Consider the following 22457-nt stretch of genomic DNA (forward strand, 5'->3'; position numbering starts at 1 on the left):
ATCACAAATTATACATTTGTCTCAGTGTGCTTTAGAGACTGTACAGGTTACGACACCCTCTGTCCTTAGATCCTTTGTCCTTAGACCCTCTGTCCGTAGACCCTCTGTCCTTACACCCTCTGTCCTTAGATCCTTTGTCCTTAGACCCTCTGTCCGTAGACCCTCTGTCCTTACACCCTCTGTCCTTAGACCCGCTGTCCTTAGTCCCTCTGTCCTTACACCCTCTGTCCTTAGACCCGCTGTCCTTAGTCCCTCTGTCCTTACACCCTCTGTCCTTAGACCCTTTGTCCTTAGACCCTTTGTCCTTAGACCCTCTGTCCTTAGACCCTCTGTCCTTACACCCTCTGTCCTTAGACCCGCTGTCCTTAGTCCCTCTGTCCTTACACCCTCTGTCCTTAGACCCTCTGTCCTTAGATCCTCTGTCCTTACACCCTCTGTCCTTAGACCCACTGTCCTTAGATCCTCTGTCCTTAGACCCTCTGTCCTTACACCCTCTGTCCTTAGACCCTCTGTCTTTAGACTCTCTGTCCTTAGACCCTCTATCCTTTGACCCGCTGTCCTTAGTCCCTCTATCCTTAGTCCCGCTGTCCTTAGACCCTCTGTCCTTACACCCTCTGTCCTTAGACCCTCTGTCTTTAGACTCTCTGTCCTTAGACCCTCTGTCCTTAGACCCTCTGTCCTTAGACCCGCTGTCCTTAGTCCCTCTATCCTTAGTCCCGCTGTCCTTAGTCCCTCTGTCCTTAGACTCTCTGTCCTTAACACCCTCTGTCCTTAGACCCTCTGTCCTTACACCCTCTGTCCTTAGACCCTCTGTCCTTAGACCCTCTGTTCTTAGACCCACTGTCCTTACACTCTCTGTCCTTAGAGTCTGTTATTAGACCCGCTGTCCTAGACCCTCTGTCCTTAGACCCTGTGTCCTTACATCCTCTGTCCTTAGACTCTGTTATTAGACCCTCTGTCCTTAGACCCTCTGTCCTTAGACCCTCTGTCCTTAGACCCTCGCATCGCACAAGGAAAAACTTCCTAAAAGAGACCCCATAATTAAAGGTGGAAAAATGGAAGTCAGCATATTACTGTGTAGCTGGAGTATTTATACATGAGGGAGAAATAGAAATGTTTACAATAAATATACCGGATGAGCTCAAGCGGGTGGAGTTGTTGTCATTGTAAGCGTTTCAGAGATTTAGCAGTTTTCCAGCCTGAACTCTTAATAATGAGTATTTGTTTTTTATGTTCAGAAAAGGGAGGATGAACTCCCCCAGGAGAACAGTGTTCGTGTCCCGTGTGACACTAAAGACTTACTTTAACTGACGTAACGTACTTTACATACGTAGTTACAAACTTACTTATTTAAACACAAATCTTTTACTAAAACTCACCAAGTTTCAATTCACAATTTTAACAGAAAATACGTTTGCCTTGAAACGTAATAGAGAAAGTCACAATATATGTATCTGTTATGTATTTATCACAATACAACACATCTGCAGTTTGTTTTAATATACTTTAAAGACCCTAAACCCTAAAACCCTAAACCCTAAAAAGAAAAGTTTTAAATATATTTCAACCCAACAGAAATCAATTTGTTCTGAGAATCTTCTAGAAGTGAGTGTCAAAGATCAACACAGGTATTTTAGGAAGCAGGAAGTGAGTGTCACAGGTCGCTCCACTAGAATCAACGACTTGCTTTTAGAAAATATTTTGAAGTAACGTTATTTGAATTGGAAGCAGGTTGAATTTAATCAATTACAGACATAAATAAAACATTTTCCCACCAGCTCAGGAAGCTGCAGCCTCTTTGGTTTTGATTTTGCGGCTGAAGATTACAGGAATGTGACGCTGTTCGGCAGCCAGGTTGGGACTTTCCCATCGGCACATGAATGCAGCACGATAGTTTCGGTTTAACAGACTGTAATCATCTGATGGTGACGATACGAGACTTGGACCACCAAGCACCAATGTTGACAAAGAGAGACCCGACCAGCAATGTCCATCAAATATTAAACTTTTTCAGAAAATGACATAATAATTAACTGACAAATTGCTTCAGCACAAGTCACATTTCATTCCCAGTTTCCAGCTCAATCCTCTGAAGGCTCAGCTTTGAACTTTTCTTCACAGTATTTGTGTTTCCTGATTAGAACATTGGATTCCCAACCTGCTGCACTTTGATCTTTTCCTTCTACAATCAGACTGCAGAGACTCTTTCCATGACTTCCATAGATTCTTTTTTAAAGAACAAAAACTTGGCGGCTTCAGCTACTAACCTCCCAAAACTTCCCAATAATTCTTTCAATAAGAGCAGATACAGAATATACTAAACAATAGATTATTTCATGAAGATAATATATGTTTTGGAAGCTTTAGAACTCCTAAAATTAATAAAGAAATACAATATTTAAAGTTTTCTTTGTAATTGCTCTTAAGCTCTTGCTGATATGAATCATATCTGAGTAACTTAAAGATGTCATTCCACCCAAAAATACAAAACGGTGTCCACAGTCTGAGGCTGGGTGACATTAGATATTGATGTCGATCAGAAAAAGCCAAGTTTGGGAACCAAAACGAAAGATATTTTTGATAAAACATTTCAAATGTCGGCGCCTCTAGATGGATTTAACACTTTGAAATGTCATTGAGTGGATGGAGCGTCGCACTGAAAGGAAAGAGAGGGTTTACGGGTTAGTAAGCGGTTAATGGGCGACGGTATCGAAAGCAAACATCTCTAGCAAGAACTCGCAATTGCATTGAGTCGTAAAATGTTTGTCACAGTAGGAATTTACTGTCCACGCTGTAATAACCATCATTTTATCACTTCAGTTGGTAGGATCGGAGAACACTGTCGTGCTGCGAGGCCTGACCGCTCTCACCGAGTACTTCGTCAATGTTTACTCCGTGCTCGACGAGGTGAACAGCGAGCCTCTGAAGGGCACCGAGACCACCTGTAAGTGTTTCCTCTTTGTTCCCTCAACACTAAATGTTTACGGTCACTTTGTCTTCCTCTTTGCCTTGTGAGAGAAGTGCTCAGCTTCCATGTTGGACTTTCACGAGACACTGGTCGTCCTTTGGGGCGACAGATGTGATCAAAGAGGAGCTTTTAAAGTTGCATGTTTATACAACGTATTTATTTAGCATCTGATCTGAGGCGGAGAACTACCCAACACAAACACAACGTCCCATGATGCAATGGTGTGAGCTGATGCTAAGCTGTGGTGGGAATTACTTTGAGCCACAAAGACAAACAGTTAAAAACGTGATTTATCAGAGCTGCCGGCTCGTCGTACATCTTAAATAAACTGATGTAATTTAACAATGTGTTAAGTGCACGGATCTAAGAGCTTTTATTTGCTCATTTGTCCTTTAATGTTTGCTTTATTTATTCTTAAAGGTGCAACTGATTTTTACAAGGAGCCTTTTCCCACTGTCATAAAACAATAAGTGATCTTTCTGTTGTCGTCCACTTGGATGGCACCAACAGCCCTGAGATCACTGAGGCTTCATTTACTGTCCTTCTTTAAACTAACACTCACTTAGCTCATAATGTCCTGCTGAGAGCAGGCTGACGCAAACATCAAGGCTGCACGCTGCAGGTTTGGTGGGAGTGTCCGCCAATAGTCAGGAGATAAGACTTGTGCACTTGTAGAAAGCCTAACAAACAAACATTTTCTGCATTAGAGATAGTTCAGGAGCCAGGTCGGGATCGTCCCTTTCACTCTGTGTCTTTCCTGCCTCTTTCACACTCCACACATTTACATGCAAACAAGAAACCAGATTATTGGGAGAAATCAGATTTTTCTTTTAGTCTGACCTTCTTCATCCACCAAAGCTGTTTTATAATTCATGGTTCCCACGGGTCCCTAAAATCCTTGAAAGTTTATGTCGACATAAACAGACATGGGTCATTGGTAGTGCTTGGATTTATATATTTTGTGCTAGAATATAAATTGTAAGTTATTTTACTTAATAGGCTACGCTGTCTGTGCATCTTCACGCAGCACCTGCCTCCAGGAAGTGTGACAGTAATCAACCTTGATCCGTGTCTAAACCTACTGTATGTTGTGTCCTTGAATTTAAGGGGATTGGGCCTGGAAAGTCATTGAACTTGATGTTTAAGAAGTTGTGGGAACCCTGTTAATTGTATGACTAACATACAGTATATAGATTTGTATTTTCTATAAAAGGGAGACACGGTTACTCTTTTACAAAATAACAAACTAAAAAGCCCAGAAAAAAGATTCTTAAAAACCAGAAACCCTTACTGGATATGTGATACCAAATGTTCTGCACATCAAAAGCACTAAACGTTATGATCTCTTTGGGACATTCTGGATTTTCTGAAATATGACCTTGATATTTCTCGCCTGTTTGTCTCATTATCCTTTTTCTGTGCCAAAACCAAAATATTAAATGTTAAAAAGATGATTTCTGACCCGCCCGGTCCGTCATTTGGTCCAAAGAAACTCCAAATGTCGTCTTAGTCGACTTCAGATACTTCAATTTACATTAAAGCATTGAAGTTGTATCATTAAAACATCAAACATAGACAGAAAGATGAACGTTCCCTGTGTTACATTGAGCCAATCCTCACTCTGACTTTGTGTTTATCCTCTCAGTGCCGCTGTCAGCAGCGACGAACATGATTGTGTACGATGAGACCTCGAGCACCATGAAGGTGAGCTGGGACGAAGCAGATGGAGCCACAGGCTACATGCTGCTGTACAAGACCATGAACGCCACTGAGCCTCAGCTGGAGATGGAGGTAAAGTAACACAACCGTTTAATTCAACTTGTGAGGATCCTGACTGACCTCTGACTAACCTCTGCCTGTAAATGACGGGAAACTGAGTGTTCATGGGAAATATCAGCAGGACACAGTGGAAGGGATAGAAAAGGTGTAAAAAAGAATAAACCAAATCTTGTCATCTGTTTTCATTGAAATAGAATAGTTTACCTGGAGGACCAGCGTCCCCATAATGTGACTGAGTGAACTGATTGTCCCCAAGATGTGAGCAAAACATGAACAATGAAACACCACGGATTCAACATGGAGCCACATGAACTCACACGCGTCTTAATTTGTGTGCTCAGCGTTTCCACATTGATTTTATAAGAGCGGGCTTCTGCTGCCGCCTGACTGCTTCCAGATGGCGATACGATGAGCGCTTTGCAGAACGGGAAGTGGACTTTTAGCAGCAGCAGCGGCTCAGGCCAGGCCTACAAAGAGCAGAGCGGTCAGACGCGCCGGGTAATGGGAAGGATTAGCTCATGAGGCCTGAAGTCATCGGGATGATATAAACGGAACAGATGCTAAACGAGTGGAACCGGTGGTGTTAACCTACATGTGCAATTATACAGCAGAGGGATGATTTAATGTGCAGGGAGGTGGTCTTCACTGGAACATGTGCAGCTGAAGTGTGAATCAGGACCTCAAAATGCATTATTTATCAACATGAGTCATTTGACAGGAAATACTGATGTGTGTTTCTGGCACAGCATGTTACACTTAGAGGATCATACTAGGAGGTTTGCCAATTTAATGTAAGACTGGAAAGTAGGGGGGGAAATCGAGAACTATGTTATACTTTATGTGAAGTATGCACTACGTGGCCAACAGTATGCGGACACTCAAACAAGCCAAACCCATAAGTATTAATCTGCTGCTTTGCTGGCTTTCCACCACATGTTGGAGACGGGCTGCAGGGGTTGGCTAACATTCAGACACGAGAGCATCAGTGAGGTCCAACACTGATGTTGGTGATCAGGTCCGCATCACACTCGGATTATCAGTTCATCCAAAAAGTGCCGGATGGAGTCCAGGTCAGTGCCGTGCAGACCGGTCCCACCAAACCTGAAAATAAGTTATTTTTGGGGATGTCTTGAAATTAGGAAAGGTACAAACGCAAACTAGTCGTGTTTCCATGAATGCATTTTTATGTACATTTTGAAGTATCACGTTAGAAAAGCTGTACGGAAACAGAACATTACGATAAAACGTACTTTGCAAAAAGAAAGTTTGTAGAAAACCTTTGTAGAAAAATGGTTAATGTGCTAAATGGATTATGGGAACTCCTTTACAAAATAAGTTCTGACGTAGTGAACATTTGACTCACATGACTGATGCTGTTTCCACTTTGGGGGTCAGCTTTGACTGTAACACGCATTCATTTGTCCTCGTCCATAGCCAGCATGAAACACGGCCAATGCTAGCTCACATGAAAGAACAATTAAAACTTATTCCTGAAGCTCGACTTTTCTCTCGTAGATGTGTGAGATGACCCGGCGACTTGTTTTACATCCAGCTCACCTCAACTTCTTCTACTCTGTTTATGGGCGGATTACAGCCATGCGTAAAGGATAGCCAACTTGTGACCGAACTACGCTTTGAGGTGTCGAGTTTATTCGTCGATGGAAACTGGAAACTAATTCATAATTCCAAAAGTACACACATTTGTGTGTCTCAAAGGATATTGTTGGTCATTTGTAATAAATTGGACAAAAAAGTGCAGAAACACATTATTATATCAGCAGGGTTAGTGCAGTCTCGTTCCACGGTGTGTGTGTGTGTGTGTGTGTGTGTGTGTGTGTGTGTGTGTGTGTGTGTGTGTGTGTGTGTGTTTCAGAGGTCAGCAGGGATGAGGTCAGATGTTAAAAACACTTTCTTACAAGTCCTGTCTCTTCTGCTGTCCAACCTCCACCTGCATCCTCTCCTCCCCCCCATCTCCCCCATCTCCCCCTGCGTTCTTGTTTCCCGCTCTCTCCCCCTGCAGGTACGTGTTGGAGACGATGTAACTAACGTCCAGCTGGTGCAGCTGATACCCAACACGCAATACTCCATCAGTCTTTATGCCCTGCATGGAGAGGCTGCCAGCGACTCTCTGGAGGGGAGAGGAGTCACCTGTAAGTGCTGCTTACGTGATTCTATTCTGTTGAGTTTTACCTCCATAGAAATGTAAGAGAAGAGCTCCACTGGAGACAGGAATAATCTGGTGGATCTAAATCTCAACTGGCTCAGTTTGAAATAAGAGTGAAACGTGAAGATTTCATGTGGAAAAAAGAATATAAATGCCCCGATGAAGTCCAAAAAACATTCCTGAAGCATAATCCTTTCTCCTCTATCCAGCTGAGTTACGAATTAAAAGAAAAACAACAGAAATGTCTTCCTCAGATATTGTTCCACCACAAACCTCCAGAGTGCTTCTTGTCATAGATTCTCCAAGTCTCAGAAGTGGAGTCTGGTTCCAGACCTCTGAATGCCACCCACAACATTTGGGATTGTTTCAGCAATTCAATTCAAAAGCTGTTTCCCCGGAGGGTGAAAGAGTCGACTAAACACGGCTCTGTAGGCAGGATTAAGAAACGTTATGCAAGGCTATTCCCTACATGTAAGACCACTTACAGAAATAACAACTCTTAAATCAACATGTTGGGATGTCGCTCACGATTGATTGGTTATGGGAAAACAAAACATCCCAAAAAAGAAAAGGAATGAAAAGAAAAGACTTTTATCGAACTCAAGATACACAGACGTGGCTTTACTTTCTTAAATATACTGATCAAACTACTTAAACTCCTCAAGTATCGCTCATATATTTGTATTTATCTCAAATAATTACTTCTTTCTGCCTCATGAAATTGTTAATCTTTATTTTATTCGTCATGCTATGTTCACTGCATTATATTTACAAGATACCAGAACTTACATCCTTTTCAAATGTAACTTTTTTTTATTAGAAAAGGTAAAAAGTTTAACGGAATTCAGAGTTTATTTTCATGTCAGCACTTATTTTATAAGATCTGGATCACGTCGCCCTCATCCTGGAGTTTTGGATTGAGAGCTTATAGATAGAAAACAGATGCACTGAAAAACAGAATATCCAAAGCACTTAAAAAACGAGCTGCTGTCTGTTTTTCAGCTCTTCTGCAAGTTTGATCAGTCAGCAGCTTCTAATGTCTTCACAAACATTTTCAGACAGTGATGCTTTTTAAATGTCCGTTCCCTGTCCTCCCTCAGTGCCCGTGCCTCCTGCAGGCGTCTTGAGAATCTCAGATGTGACTCACAGCGCCATGAGGCTTATGTGGGACGCTGCTCCTGGAGCCGTCCGCAAGTACATGGTCACCTACAAACCAGATGAGGGAGACCTGAAGGAGGTAAACTGAGATGTTGTCTGTTTCGACTTAAACCCAGTTCAGGAAGTCTCAGAAACGCACTTAAAATGCACCGAATCCACAGACAAGTGGTTAAGAACAAACAGATAGAATACTACATGTAAATAACATTTAACATATCAGTGATTAAGTAGTGGTGGGAATCGATTCCCCAGAAGATCCAATTCTAAAGAAAAAAGTTCATTCCTGAGGACCTTTCTCAACATGTCTGAGAAAGGTCCTCAGGACAGAAACGTTCTGATTTAAAGCATCAGAGTGGAACAACCTGTAACATTTCACAGGCTCCATATAACCACCATTTGCTTTAAAAGACACGTTTTCTAGGGTTATGTAAGAAGATTCGGTAGACTTAGTTTGTTTTGGTAACCGTCTACAGGGACGTACAGCTTTGACCTTTTCTCTTGGCAGGTATCAGTCGTGCTCTTTAACCGCACAATGGCTGTAAGACTTGTTTAAAAATGTCCGTATTGTTTGTAAGCTCAATGAAAGGTGTCTTTAAACAATCAAACCTCGCCGGGCGCTTCGTAAGGGCGAAGTTTGAGTCGGCAGTGAAAGTGACCGAGTCAAGAGTTCCAGCCGGCCTCTCGGCGCAGCAGCAGCTCCTCTTTGTTGGCTGATCTTTACGAGAAAAGCAGTCTGCTGGCAGAGTAGCGCTGGCTCAGGCCGCCTTCCCAGCCTAACTGGATCATCCCAGCACCACTCCGTCCTCATAATTTCTCACTTGGATGTCAGTGGAGGACAAACAGTCTTCGATGAATCTGCAGCCGAAGGTGCCGTCGGTGGAACACCTGCGAGACGTTTCCAGGAAGCTCTGATGGATGACATGCAGCAGCTCCACTCCTCTTAAGGATTACTGCCCAAGACTTCTGGTCTCTATAGAAGAAGTCCACACATTGGATTAATGCCTGCTGAGGTTTTTTTCTCGACTGCTGCTTACTTTACTAAGCTCTCCCCTGAAATGGAAAACTCGACTGAGGACATGTGACTTAGAGTTTGACACACCAAAGCTTTGCACGTTATTAGCGACACACACTTATGTTATGTTAGGATCCTGCCAGTTGAACTTTTTCTTTGCTTTTCTGTTTGAAAAATCAGGAATTATAGCTTCTGTAACTCAAAATTCCTACCACTTGTTTCGCCAAGCAACATCTAGCTAATAAGAAAAACAGTACAACATGTATTCTTGGCAAAACAACTTCAACACATGTCATTTAGTTTCTCTTCCAATCACATCAGCAGACTCGTCATCCAGGAAGGAGTGTGTTTTAAGTCGAGGTAAGACTTAGTTAAAAATATGACGTTTGTCACCGCCAGGTTGAAGTCAATGGGGACATTATCAACCTGGACCTCGTCAGTCTCATCTCCCAGACTGAGTACGACGTGGCCGTCACCCCGATGTACGACGAGGGACCCGGAAACCCGATGCTCGGAACCGCCATCACAGGTCGGATTCCACTTTTCATTCTTGTCCTTGTTCATCCAGCTACTCAGCTACACTTTTATACTTACAGCAACCTCCTCTTACACATTTACACGCTGAGCAACTCCAAAGGAAAATGTCCAAATCTTGATTCGAGTTTTGATTTTGCATAAAGTAGAAAAACATCCCAGTAAGTAAGCAAGTCTGAGTCTATTAGTGAACGTAAACACAGATTATGACCGATTCTTTCGCCCCAAGTAAATATTGGACCCATTTTTCACGAGCCACATAACTTCAGAACATTCTGACACTAAAATGGTATTTTTCAGACGGACCAATCTGGAGAATATTAACTTTGTTCGAGACCAATTTGTCAGATTTTTCTGTCTCAGCAACACACTCACGAGAGCCTTAACATTAGAACTGTGTCAAATCTTAAGCTAACATCATCTGACGTTCGCAAACGCCCAAGCTAACTAATAATCGGAATGCTAGCTGTGTAAATATCTAATGTTTGTGAAATAAGATATAAATACATTAGATTACGGCCATTTAGGACACAGGAAGTCTCAGGAAGTAATGCGCTTTCTTTACTTGCGGAACATCTTTGATCAAACTTAGGCTGACAAACTAATGAACTGTTGAAGAACTGTGGACTCCCACTGACAAAAGAGACTCTGTAGCTCCTATTTATAACCTCGCCTGGTTCCAGATCTCTGAATGACCATATTACCATATCACATTTGTTTAGTGATTCTAATATATTTGGTGTTGTGTTTATTGGCAGCTTTCTCCCGGGTTGCACAAACAATCAACCAGTTTTTGTAGGCAGGATTAGAAAATGGCCTCATTTGACTACATAGCAACAGAAACAGCATGGAAGAGATCAGACCGAGCTTCTGAAAATCAAATCATTTCTTAGATTCAGCAAGTTCATTGTTCTGAAGACGTATTTGTGCCCAGTGTCAGATAAAGATGCACTAATATTATGAGTATTATATTAATAGTAGAGTTAGACCTTAGTGATGCTGCGGAGGATTGTTTTAGACTGATCCAAACATTTACAGTAACGGCAGAGCGTTGTAAAATAGAAAAAGATGTACAAACATGTTTTTATCTAACCAAATATTCTGCTCCAAACCATATTTGTTGGTGTTTATCCTTTAAAATCAACACAAAGGGAGGTGAGTTATATTCATTAAAGAAAGTTGATTTATTGAAAAGAACAATAACTTTTTTTCAAGTTGAGGATGCCATTAAGTAAAGGCCTAAAGAACACACAGTCCGGCTGAAGGAACGACGTTAAACTAAATGTAGTCTGATTCAGAAGATACTCTGACCTTCATCCTAAACCTTTAAGAAGTGAGGGCCAAATAACATGACCTCACTGTCAAGGTCTAAAACCTGGTCCTCCCTAACATAGCAGATCAAGACCACACACACACACACACACACACACACACACACACACACACACACACACACACACACACACACACAGACACTAACACGTGCACACAAACTGAAAAACCGATCCAAACACAAAACACTTTGCATATAATTGGAACACACACATGTTGGCCCACATGTGCAGACAGCTACACACTTGTAGCTGCAGTAAACAGCGTCCTCGTGTCTCAGAATCACCAACACGTCTTTCCTCCCTCTCGTCTCCGTGAACAGATGTTGTTCCTGCTCCCAAGGACCTGCAGTTCTCTGAGGTGACCCAGACCTCGTTCAGAGCTACCTGGCAGCACGGGGCCCCGGACGTGGCCCTCTACCGCATCGGCTGGACCAAGAAGGGGGAGCAGGACGTCCAGTTTGTAAGTTAGGGAGACAGAATATGCTGTTTTTCAGCTTCTGAAGTCAAATGTTGTGTTTTGTTATACATTACTCACAGGTAAGGTACAGCTTAATGTCTTTTAGGTTGATTTTCTATTCAGTTATCGGGTTCAACATCTTAATGATTTCGTGTCATCACAACATCACAGTACATCTGTTAAAATAGACGCTTGAATATCCCTTCTAAAAGGTTTGAACTATTCAAATCTATTTTGTCGCGCTATGCTGCACAATGCGAAGTGATGCAGATCATTCTGGGGAAGAAACTGAGGTGGACGAAGAGACATCTGGCATCTTGACCTGAATCCAGAGAGAATCTGGATTCATTTAGTCCACTTTGTCTCTTTGTTATCAAAAGTGCATCTTCAGCAGCTGGATAAAAACTCCAGTTCTTTCTCTTGAAATATGCAAATGAGCTCTGCTTCTCCAGCCCCGTCTGTCTGCAGAGAAACTAAACATCTGGTTTGAGTCGTCTCAACCGATGCTGAAGTGAACCGCCTCACAGTATTTCATTCCTGCAGCAGTTCAGTTCTGAGTTCATGTTAAAAGCGTTGAAACTCACCTGCAGGTGCCGCTCCGCCTTCCCGCCACAGTCCAGCCTCTAACGTGCTGGGTTGAATATTTTGGGATTATGAAAGCGGGTATGGTTTTGTGTAAGTGAAACAGCCACACTGTGGAACTGTCATTTAACGTTTGTCTTAGGACTGAAGTAAGAAACGAGAACGATCCGCTGTGGTTTCACAGATCCCTCAAACTGACACGACTGCCAAAACTAAGTTCCTGTGTTTTGCCAAGATTTAAGTAAAACAATCCAGTTTAGCTGAAGCAACAATAATGCTCTCTTTGTTTTCTGCTTCTTATATTTTGGCATACACTTCAGCACAAACATGTGTGAATGAAATCCATACCGGGTTGTTTATTACAGTCTATTAACATTTTAAATGATTTGATTTCTTTACTGGCAGACGCTGCAAAATGTTTCTGGTCTCAGAGGTCGGGTTTAAATGAAATGCGCTGCAGGATTTTCTTAAACTTTATTGTCTTTGTTTATCAGTCAAGGATCTCAATCAATCTTTTTAAAAACAAAATCACTTTTTATTTCTGTTGGAAGAGGCAGGTAGTGGCTCTCAAACAGAAAAGTAAATACAAGGAAAGCAAAGTGGCAGTGAAGGCAGAAAACCAGCTGTTTGTTTCATAGTTTCACCCACGATGTTTGACTGACTGGTGATGTCGTGGATATTTATCGCTCACAACATTGTGGTATGAAACAGAGAGGAATCAATAAAACACAGATATAGTTTAACAATTATTATTTTGTTGTACAACAAACAATAATGAGAACACTACCTGCTTCCAAGCACAACCGCGTAGTGTCCCAACTCATGAAGAGACTCTAGCCCTTATATGTGAGTTCTTAATGAACACACACACCTTGTCTCCCAAGCATACATTGAAGCACATAATGATCATGACACCAACATAATCTAAAACAGAAGGTCACTTCCTCATGATCACTAAAGGGTTCCCTTAACTTCATTAGAGCGTGGAGTCCATGTCAGTCATGTCAAATTATGCACATATGGCATGGGTCATACGCAGGGCTACATAGGTCATACATTGCAAACTTAATAAATAAGACATTGTTCATTAGATTATCTTAACAGTGACTTCTGTAAATTATTAGTTTAATGAGCACAAAGCACAAGAAATGGAGGTTGAAGGGAAAACAAGCATCATGCAGATTTGGACTTCATAGATAGAAGCATGTCAATTCTAACGGACTTTAAGGAACCACTTTGATTATCTCGTTCTCTAGTAATGATTCTTGCTTGTTGTTCTGAACAGAAAGCCATTTGGGCTGCAAAGGCTTGTAATAACACAACACACTGCTAACATACTTCTGTGTCTGTGCCCAGGCCATCCTGAACAGCAATGAGATCTCCCACGTCCTGCAGAACCTGGACCCCGACACCGACTACTCCGTCACCGTCACAGCCATCTACCCCGACGAGTCGGAGAGCGAGGACCTGATGGGAAGCGAGCGCACATGTAAGCACACAGGCCGTCCTGCCAGCTCCCAAAAAACCACCATTACACACAGATTTAAGTGACGTTCAAATAATAACGTTGTTGTTTTCTTGACGTCTCTTTCCAGTGTTAGACGCTCCACTTGGTATGTGATATGAGAAGGTTCATTGTGATTTTGTGTGGATTGGTAACGTGGAGCCTGTTGACTGAAGCACACGTCTTCTTTCTTAACTGCATGTCTGCGCTCACTGTGAGTTCACGCCACAAGCGACTCAGTCGATGGATGTTGGTTGACTCTCTTTGGTCACAGCTTCCTTTTTTTATCTTTTCATCATTATGTTGCTTCACTAAAGCTAAGCACCTTCACTGTAGGCTTAGCTGGAAACATACCTGACCATGAAGACAGAAAACATCTGTATCTGGAACCTCAAACATCAGCAGCATCTAATTATAGTTATGTTAAAACAAACTCCAGCAGTTATCGAGGCTGATGCATGGAGCTGAACAAACTATTTCACGATGTATATCTTTATTTTGGGTACAAACATTTCCAAATCTTACCTCAACATTGGACATAAAGATTCTCTTGTTCAACTGTTTTTAAAAATCTAAATGATCATTGTCTTCCTGTTGTAGTAGATTGTGGTGTGAACGTAGATTCAGAGCTTTAAATGCAAAAAGTGTGAAAGCCGACCTGTAACATGTCCTCCTCCACAGACCTCATCCATGTGAATGTTTCCATTCCACCATCGATCATTTAGTTTATTTCTCCATCTTTCACCTTTTTGTCATCATAACATTTCTGTTGTCACAGTTTCACTTCACAACGTCCCGTCATCCTCCATCAGTGCCGTCACTAATGTTGGTGCATGTTGTTGCATTGTTGTGTTTCTGCTGTCGGGTTTGGGGCTCAGTGGACTTTTTATTCAGATAAACCAGCAACTCTTACACTTTAATTGACCTTTAATAACTTCATATAGTATTCTGAATAAAGAGATTCAAATGTATTTGGTACAATACCAACATTTGTCATAGTGAATAATATAAGAATTTCTTTATTCCTCTCTTGTTATAAACCCTCAATTTAATTTGATATATTCTCAAAATGTGATATTCATCCCCATAAAAAGTATGTTATAGTCCCCAAATGTGTTATAGTAGTGCCAGCACCAACATTTCCCCAAATGTCTTGTTAGAATCTTTGGGTAACAAATGATCCCAAACGCTGAAGGCGCTGATTTTCGAATTTGCCGGCACAAACGGGCACTACTGTAAGTGAAATGAGGACAAGCAGCTCAACAGTTGTTGATGTTAACGCACTGTTGAGAACATTTGAATGAGAAGTTACTGATCTCCAGCTCTGCTCCGGTTTTGCTGCTTCCATCCTAAAATTGACCCTTCCAGCTTTTTGTGGGAGCATCACCATCACTGCCATCATCATTCTCAACATCATCACCATCATAACCATCATCATCATCATCATCATCATCATCATCATCACCTCTAACTCAACACTGGATGCTCTGATTTGTCTGTTTATCTCACTGGATGTGTCTGTGTGCTCCCAGTGCCTGCTCAGCCTCCTCAGAACTTGAGGGTTTTCAACGCCACCACCTCCACACTGACGTTGAAGTGGGACGCCGCCCCCGGTGCCGTACAGAACTACAAGATCATTTACAAGCCTGTCGCTGGAGGGGAGCCTCTCTCAGTAAGTAAACTGCTTCTTTTACAGTATTTAAAATGACACCAGGCAAAATTTGGGATAAAATACAGTGATGTCATCAGCATACATAACCGCCCCTCGTTTGCACAAATTAAAATGTGGAAGTAATTATTTAGTTGGCAATTTATTGGTAATATTGCAGAAGCATAAAGCAAATTAAGGCCAGGTGTATTCAGCACTTTCAAACACAAAGGCAATTAAAGGAGCTTTGCATAACGCAAAGAAATGCATTTAAAACTATTTAAAAGACCACTACAATTAACTTATTTTGGTGAAGTTTCATTGCAGTTACAGTGTAGTAAGGAACAAGTAGAAATAGATAAGTTACAGTTTAATAATAGGTCAACTAATTAGGTAAATAAACTAATAATGTAGGTATTGGGAAATACAATTGTAACAAGGCAGGATTTTGATTTAAAATCTTTATAACTTTTTTTTTGTTGTATTTTAGCCATAAAAATCGAATGTAAATGTAGCAGAATTCACATAAAATACTGTCCTAAAAACACACACACACACACACACACACACACACACACACACACACACACACACACACACACACTAGAGACGAAAGCTGGAACTGCTCCACTGGTGTTGAACAATGGGTTGTCTGCAGAGATTTCTAAAATGTTTATCTAAGATTTCACACCCAGATTGGCTTTAGTCCAAGGGCTATTTTGTTGAAATTTAAGGTTTACCAGAAAACAAATCCCTCTCTCCCGGCACCACATGGCTGTGAACACACACTGGGTATCTTCTGTTTGTGCAGGATTAAAGGAACAATATGACTGAATTCCTCTTTAGGGTGGATTTTCCTGATATAATCCTACAAACTGAGGTTTTGTTCGACTCTTTTTGGGGTGCGGTGGTGCCGGCTGTGCGGCTTTTTGACCACTGGCAACATTTCCAACAATTTGAGTCGCTCGATGACATGATGATGGATATGTCAATGTGATGGGGAGCTTTAAATCTGTTAGAAGAGTTTGCAATACGAGTCCCAGTGAACATATAGAGACAAATCAATTATGAACTGTTTGATATGATGGGAAGTCTTCTCTCCCTCTGGAGACAGACGTTCAGGATGTCCAAGACGGAAAAAAGACATAAAACTCTGCAGGGAAAGAAGCTAAAAGGATTAAAAGTCAACGCTGTGTCATCCTCGTACATTTCTATAGAATATTATTTATAGATGACTGCAAAGAAGTTAAATAAATCAGTCAAAATAAAAAGATGTAGGTACCATAGGTGGAAGAAGAACACGAGTTCAGTTCAAAGTCTTACAATTTAACTTTCATTCATATAAAGTACCAGAAGGAATCTTAAAGTAATATAAAGTAAAACATTTGAGAAGTTTTTATAAAGTGTGAAATCTTCATCTTTATTCAATCAATCTCCATGCTTTTATATCTTCTTGGAAAAATTACTTTTTTTGCCGACCAAAACTCCCAATATTTCACTTTGACATCAGATGTTCAGAGATGTTCATTTTCTCTACGAAACATAAAACTGGAGTGTGTTTGCTTTTGCAAACTAAAAAGAAATTCCAACGTGTTCTGGATATTATAAAACACACCTGGTCAGTTGACCCAATAATTGAGAAGATACATATGTATATATGTATTATATGTGGAGAGAACTCCTAAAAAACAACTTTTACAAAAGAGGATCTAAAATGTATTCCAGACGGATAGATTTTTACCCAACAAACAGAAAAATTTAAATCTGCAAAAGTATCGCCAACTGCGCTGAAATAAATATTTATTCTAGAAGTAGAAAATTGATAATATTTAAGTATTTAAGAAATGCACTGGTTACGTAATGTTAAAGCCAAAACACGTTTAAATAAAAATATAATCTGTAGATTGATGGACTGCGATCTGAAATCCTCCTCAAACATCTCGACTGTGACTCACGATGATGATCATTACCATCATTACCATCAAGTCACAGTCGAGATGTTTGACAGCCGAACATTCAATAAATCAGGGAACAGATTTTGCCAAAAACATTGCGCTTACGGTATAAGTTGGATTTTGTTTTAAAATCTGTCTTGAGATGCACAACGGTGTCCTGAAGGAGTTCAGCTAAACGCCTCCAGCGCTCTGCAAGACACATTTCTCTGAGCTGCTCCGTCATATTTTGACGTTTGGTTTATGACGGTGCGACCGTGCAGATAGACGGGTCCAGGCTCGCATTCCTGCGCGATGACTCGACTGTGATCACTGGTGGAAATAACTTGAAAGGAAACTGTATGAAAAGAATTTCAGAGAGTTACACATTTTTATTGTGTCTCTGAGTTGTTATGACAGTGTTCCCCCAAACAAAGTGTAAGGGGGGGGGATCATGATGTCAGCGGTACAAATCTGTCTAATGGATGTCTGATCCCCGCTTCACGTCAGAAGACGGAGAGCATCTGGAGTCGTGTTGTCGTCTGCAGGCTCATGGAGTCAGACGGGATGTTTGTTTTTGCAGGATGAGCTCAGTGTTTCCTCACTGCTCTCAAATCTGTTGGAAAATACTAAATGTCCACTTTGGGAATAGTGCAAATATAATGGACAACTATTGTTTTGTCAGGAGAAGATCTGCGCTGATGATGTATGCTATATAATTAAATATCGTGAACAGTCGAGAAGAATGGTAGCTGGAGACCAGGTGGTCTTGCTGTAACGCACAGTGGAATAAATCAAACTGCACACCCACATAGAGGAAAGTATCAGGAAGTAGACGGGCACTGGGAGAGAGCAGACCTCCGCCGCTGCTTTGTTGTCCAGAAACTATTAAAACCTCATCAGTGATCATCACTGCTGCACTGACATGTTCCTTCATTACCACAAACACACACACTGTAGATTATTTAGACTCAACCACACACACACCGTCCAGTCCTGCCGCCACAAATACTCACTAGAGCACCAAATGTGGATTCATCCGCCGCTGAAAATAGTCCCCAACAAAAGCACTATTTACGACTGTTTATTTGATCAAAGCTGCTGTTTTAGGAAGTTATTGAGTCATTATTAAAACAGAAGTTACACTTTGCAGAATTTATGTTCCAACAAATTCAAAAGTTGTGCAAGGAAAAAAAGATCACGACACCTCATGATTAAATGATCCTCCCGTAAAATCCTAGATAAATAAATTTCTTGTTAGTTTTCAAATTTTTCCACCTTTTATGCTGAACATGAATAACTGAGAAATGCAGATGTTAGAGTCTCACTGACATGTTTCATGTCAACAGACGCAGGTCGGAGGGAAGAAGACCAGCGTCATCCTGCAGAAGCTGGAGCCCGACACTCAGTACTCCGTCACCGTGGCCGCCGTGTATCCCACCGGCGTCAGCAGAGACATCTCTGGCGAAGGACAAACCAGTAAGAGTCCCAGGAGCTCCAGAACACACACAGAATGTAGTTGTCACTGTGCTGCAGCTGTAGTCAGGGACGTTAGAAGTTTAGCATTAAATGTTTCTAAAAACCTTTGATTTCCCACTTTTGGGGATTTTCATTTTTGCTTTCTCTTCAATTGCTGAAACAAGATGTCGCCGTCCAATCAAAACCACGTATCTCCAAATGTCTCTCCTCTCTGTATCTGTGCTGCCTCAGAGCCTCTGGGTGGAGTGAGGAACCTGCAGGTGTTGAACCCCACCATGACCACCCTGAACGTTCGCTGGGAGCCCGCTGATGGCCGAGTGAAGGAGTACAAAGTCATCTATGTTCCCGCCGCCGGAGGAGCTGAGAGCATGGTAGGACGACTTACTGTCGCTGAGCGGTGCTGGAGCTGAACTCACCCGTGTGTCTGAATCTTTAAAGTCCACAAGACACATGACTGTGCTTCATCATGAATGTTATGAAGAAAGCACAAGACACTTGTTTTGTCTTCTTTTGTCATCACGTGATGAAGCGTCTCTTCACCCCGCACTAATGTTTCAGACTGAAAGTTGATGTAGCAGCTGAGTTATTATGTCTCACAGCTTTACTCTGTGACCACTAACTTTCTGTATTTCTAGCTGCACGCTTGTTTCTCTGTCTTCATTTGTATAATTTGTTGTTGAACTCAGGAAACAGTGTCTGCCGGCACGACCAACACCATCCTGCGCAGCCTGCAGCCCGACACCCTGTACACCGTCTCTCTGGTGCCGGTCTACGCTGGCAGAGAGGGAAAGACGATGTCCGAGAACGGAAAGACAAGTACGACTAATCTATTAATCTATTACATTAATATTACTATTATATATCTATTACATCCTCCCTCTCACTCAAGATTACAGATATCATCTCAGATATTGATACATCAGGTTTTACAACATAATGAGAAAGCTGTCGTTGTTCAGGGCCACTGGGAGGAGTGAAGAACCTGCGGGTGACGGACCCCTCCATGACCTCTCTCACCGTGAACTGGGACCCGGCTGACGGAGCCGTGCGCCTGTACAAAGTCTTCTTTGTGCCGGCTGCCGGGGGCCGAGAGGAGATGGTGAGACTGTTTCTACATCTGTCTCACCTCAGAGGCTGCCAGTTCTGAGGCTAAACCTCTAAATGACTTCTTCTTCTTAATCTCTGTAAACAGGAGCAAGTTCCTGCGAGCACCACCAACATCATCCTCAGAAACCTGATGCCCGACACGCCATACACAGTGTCAGTGTTACCGGTGTACCCGGCCCGCGAGGGGAAGCGTCAGGCAGAGAACGGAAAGACACGTAAGTGACTCTTTATGTCCACAGTACAATGTACACTGATCGGCAGATTGACATTTCCAAATTCTTTTAAATTTGCCAATTTCGCACTTTTTCTTTAACTATGATTGACAGTGTGCGCAAACATTAGCTTGAGTTCAATTGTATGTTCATATTAAAACATTGACTATTAAATAAAATACATTTTCTCCAAAGCTGTGTTCAGATAATCTAATGAACAATGTCTTATTTATTAAGTTTGCAATGTATGACCTATGTAGCCTGAGTATGACCCATGCCATATGTGCATAATTTGACATGACTGACATGGACTCCACGCTCTAATGAAGTTAAGGGAACCCTTTAGTGATCATGAGGAAGTGACCTTCTGTTTTAGATTATGTTGGTGTCATGATCATATGTGCCTAAATGTATGCTTGGGAGACAAGGTGTGTGTGTTCATTAAGAACTCAAATATAAGGGCTAGAGTCTCTTCATGAGTTGGGACACTACGCGGTTGTGCTTGGAAGCAGGTAGTGTTCTCATTATTGTTTGTTGTGCAACAAAATAATAATTGTTAAACTATATCTGTGCTTTATTGATTCCTCTCTGTTTCATACCACAATGTTGTGAGCGATAAATATCCACGACAGCTGCACTAAGTTACAGAACTTTGTTGGTAAGGTTGTTTCTCAAAGGCTTAGTTTGGATTTACAGAATTCTTCTTCACGTACGATGTTTGTGTAAAACATCTCGCAGCATTCGGGGAATTTGACCTGCAAAACATCGGATACGAGACAGTTTGCAATAATTTAACGACATTCATTCTCCCGCTCTCAGTGCCGTTGGGCGGCGTGGGCAACATGAAGGTGACCAACCCGACCATCACCACTCTCACTGTGACCTGGAATCCTGCTGATGGCAACGTGCAGGGATACAAAGTGATCTACGTTCCTGTGAATGGAGGACAGGAGATCGTGGTAAGAGGAAATAATTCTCAAATAAAACCTGATTACCAAGTAACAGCCAGGTCTGACTGGGATTATACAAACAATATACAATATATATGAATACTGCAAAGCATCGGATGTTACAAATAAAGATAATAAAAAATAATTTGAGTTTAGTCAAGTTAATTTGAGTTTAGTTGAGTTAATCTGAGTTTAGTCAAGTTAATCTGAGTTTAGTCAAATTAATCTGAGTTTAGTCAAATTAATTTGAGTTTAGTCGAGTTAATTTGAGTTTAGTCAAATTAATCTGAGTTTAGTCGAGTTAATCTGAGTTTAGTCGAGTTAATCTGAGTTTAATTGAGTTAATCTGAGTTTAGTCGAGTTAATCTGAGTTTAATTGAGTTAATCTGAGTTTAGTCGAGTTAATCTGAGTTTAGTCGAGTTCATTTGAGTTTAGTCGAGTTAATCTGAGTTTAGTCGTGTTAATCTGAGTATAGTCAAATTAATTTGAGTTTAGTCTAATTAATCTGAGTTTAGTCGAGTTAATTTGAGTTTAGTCAAATTAATTTGAGTTTAGTCTAATTAATTTGAGTTTAGTCTAATTAATCTGAGTTTAGTCAAATTAATCTGAGTTTAGTTGAGTTAATTTGAGTTTAGTCAAATTAATTTGAGTTTAGTTGAGTTAATTTGAGTTTAGTTGAGTTAATTTCAGTTTAGTCAAATTAATCTGAGTTTAGTTGAGTTAATTTCAGTTTAGTCTAATTAATCTGAGTTTTGTCTAATTAATCTGAGTTTAGTCGAATTAATCTGAGTTTAGTCGAATTAATCTGAGTTTAGTCGAGTTAATCTGAGTTTAGTCGAGTTCATTTGAGTTTAGTCTAATTAATCTGAGTTTAGTCGAGTTAATCTGAGTTAGTCGAGTTAATCTGAGTTTAATTGAGTTAATCTGAGTTTAGTCGAGTTAATCTGAGTTTAATTGAGTTAATCTGAGTTTAGTCGAGTTAATCTGAGTTTAGTCGAGTTCATTTGAGTTTAGTCGAGTTAATCTGAGTTTAGTCGTGTTAATCTGAGTATAGTCAAATTAATTTGAGTTTAGTCTAATTAATCTGAGTTTAGTCGAGTTAATTTGAGTTTAGTCAAATTAATTTGAGTTTAGTCTAATTAATCTGAGTTTAGTCAAATTAATCTGAGTTTAGTTGAGTTAATTTGAGTTTAGTCAAATTAATTTGAGTTTAGTTGAGTTAATTTGAGTTTAGTTGAGTTAATTTCAGTTTAGTCAAATTAATCTGAGTTTAGTTGAGTTAATTTGAGTTTAGTCAAATTAATTTGAGTTTAGTCAAATTAATTTGAGTTTAGTCAAATTAATCTGAGTTTAGTTGAGTTAATTTCAGTTTAGTCTAATTAATCTGAGTTTTGTCTAATTAATCTGAGTTTAGTCGAATTAATCTGAGTTTAGTCGAATTAATCTGAGTTTAGTCGAGTTAATCTGAGTTTAGTCGAGTTCATTTGAGTTTAGTCTAATTAATCTGAGTTTAGTCGAGTTAATCTGAGTTTAATTGAGTTAATCTGAGTTTAGTCGAGTTAATCTGAGTTTAATTGAGTTAATCTGAGTTTAGTCGAGTTAATCTCAGTCAAATTGAGTTGAGTTGAGATAAATGT

General features: G+C 40.8%; 1 protein-coding gene across 1 annotated transcript in view; it reads left to right on the forward strand.

The window, feature by feature from the left end:
- col12a1b (collagen, type XII, alpha 1b) overlaps positions 1-22457 on the forward strand; it is a 111883-nt gene that overhangs the window by 38468 nt on the left and 50958 nt on the right. Inside the window, 14 exon segments of the mRNA XM_029425245.1 lie at positions 2821-2944; positions 4614-4759; positions 6768-6897; positions 8012-8148; positions 9481-9610; positions 11270-11409; positions 13345-13477; positions 15025-15164; positions 18421-18550; positions 18782-18921; positions 19237-19366; positions 19510-19649; positions 19743-19872; positions 20689-20828. Of these exon segments, the coding sequence (XP_029281105.1) occupies positions 2821-2944; positions 4614-4759; positions 6768-6897; positions 8012-8148; positions 9481-9610; positions 11270-11409; positions 13345-13477; positions 15025-15164; positions 18421-18550; positions 18782-18921; positions 19237-19366; positions 19510-19649; positions 19743-19872; positions 20689-20828 (1890 nt within the window).

The sequence above is a fragment of the Cottoperca gobio genome, chromosome 24, assembly GCF_900634415.1.
Source record: "Cottoperca gobio chromosome 24, fCotGob3.1, whole genome shotgun sequence".
Classification (NCBI taxonomy): Eukaryota; Metazoa; Chordata; class Actinopteri; order Perciformes; family Bovichtidae; genus Cottoperca; species Cottoperca gobio.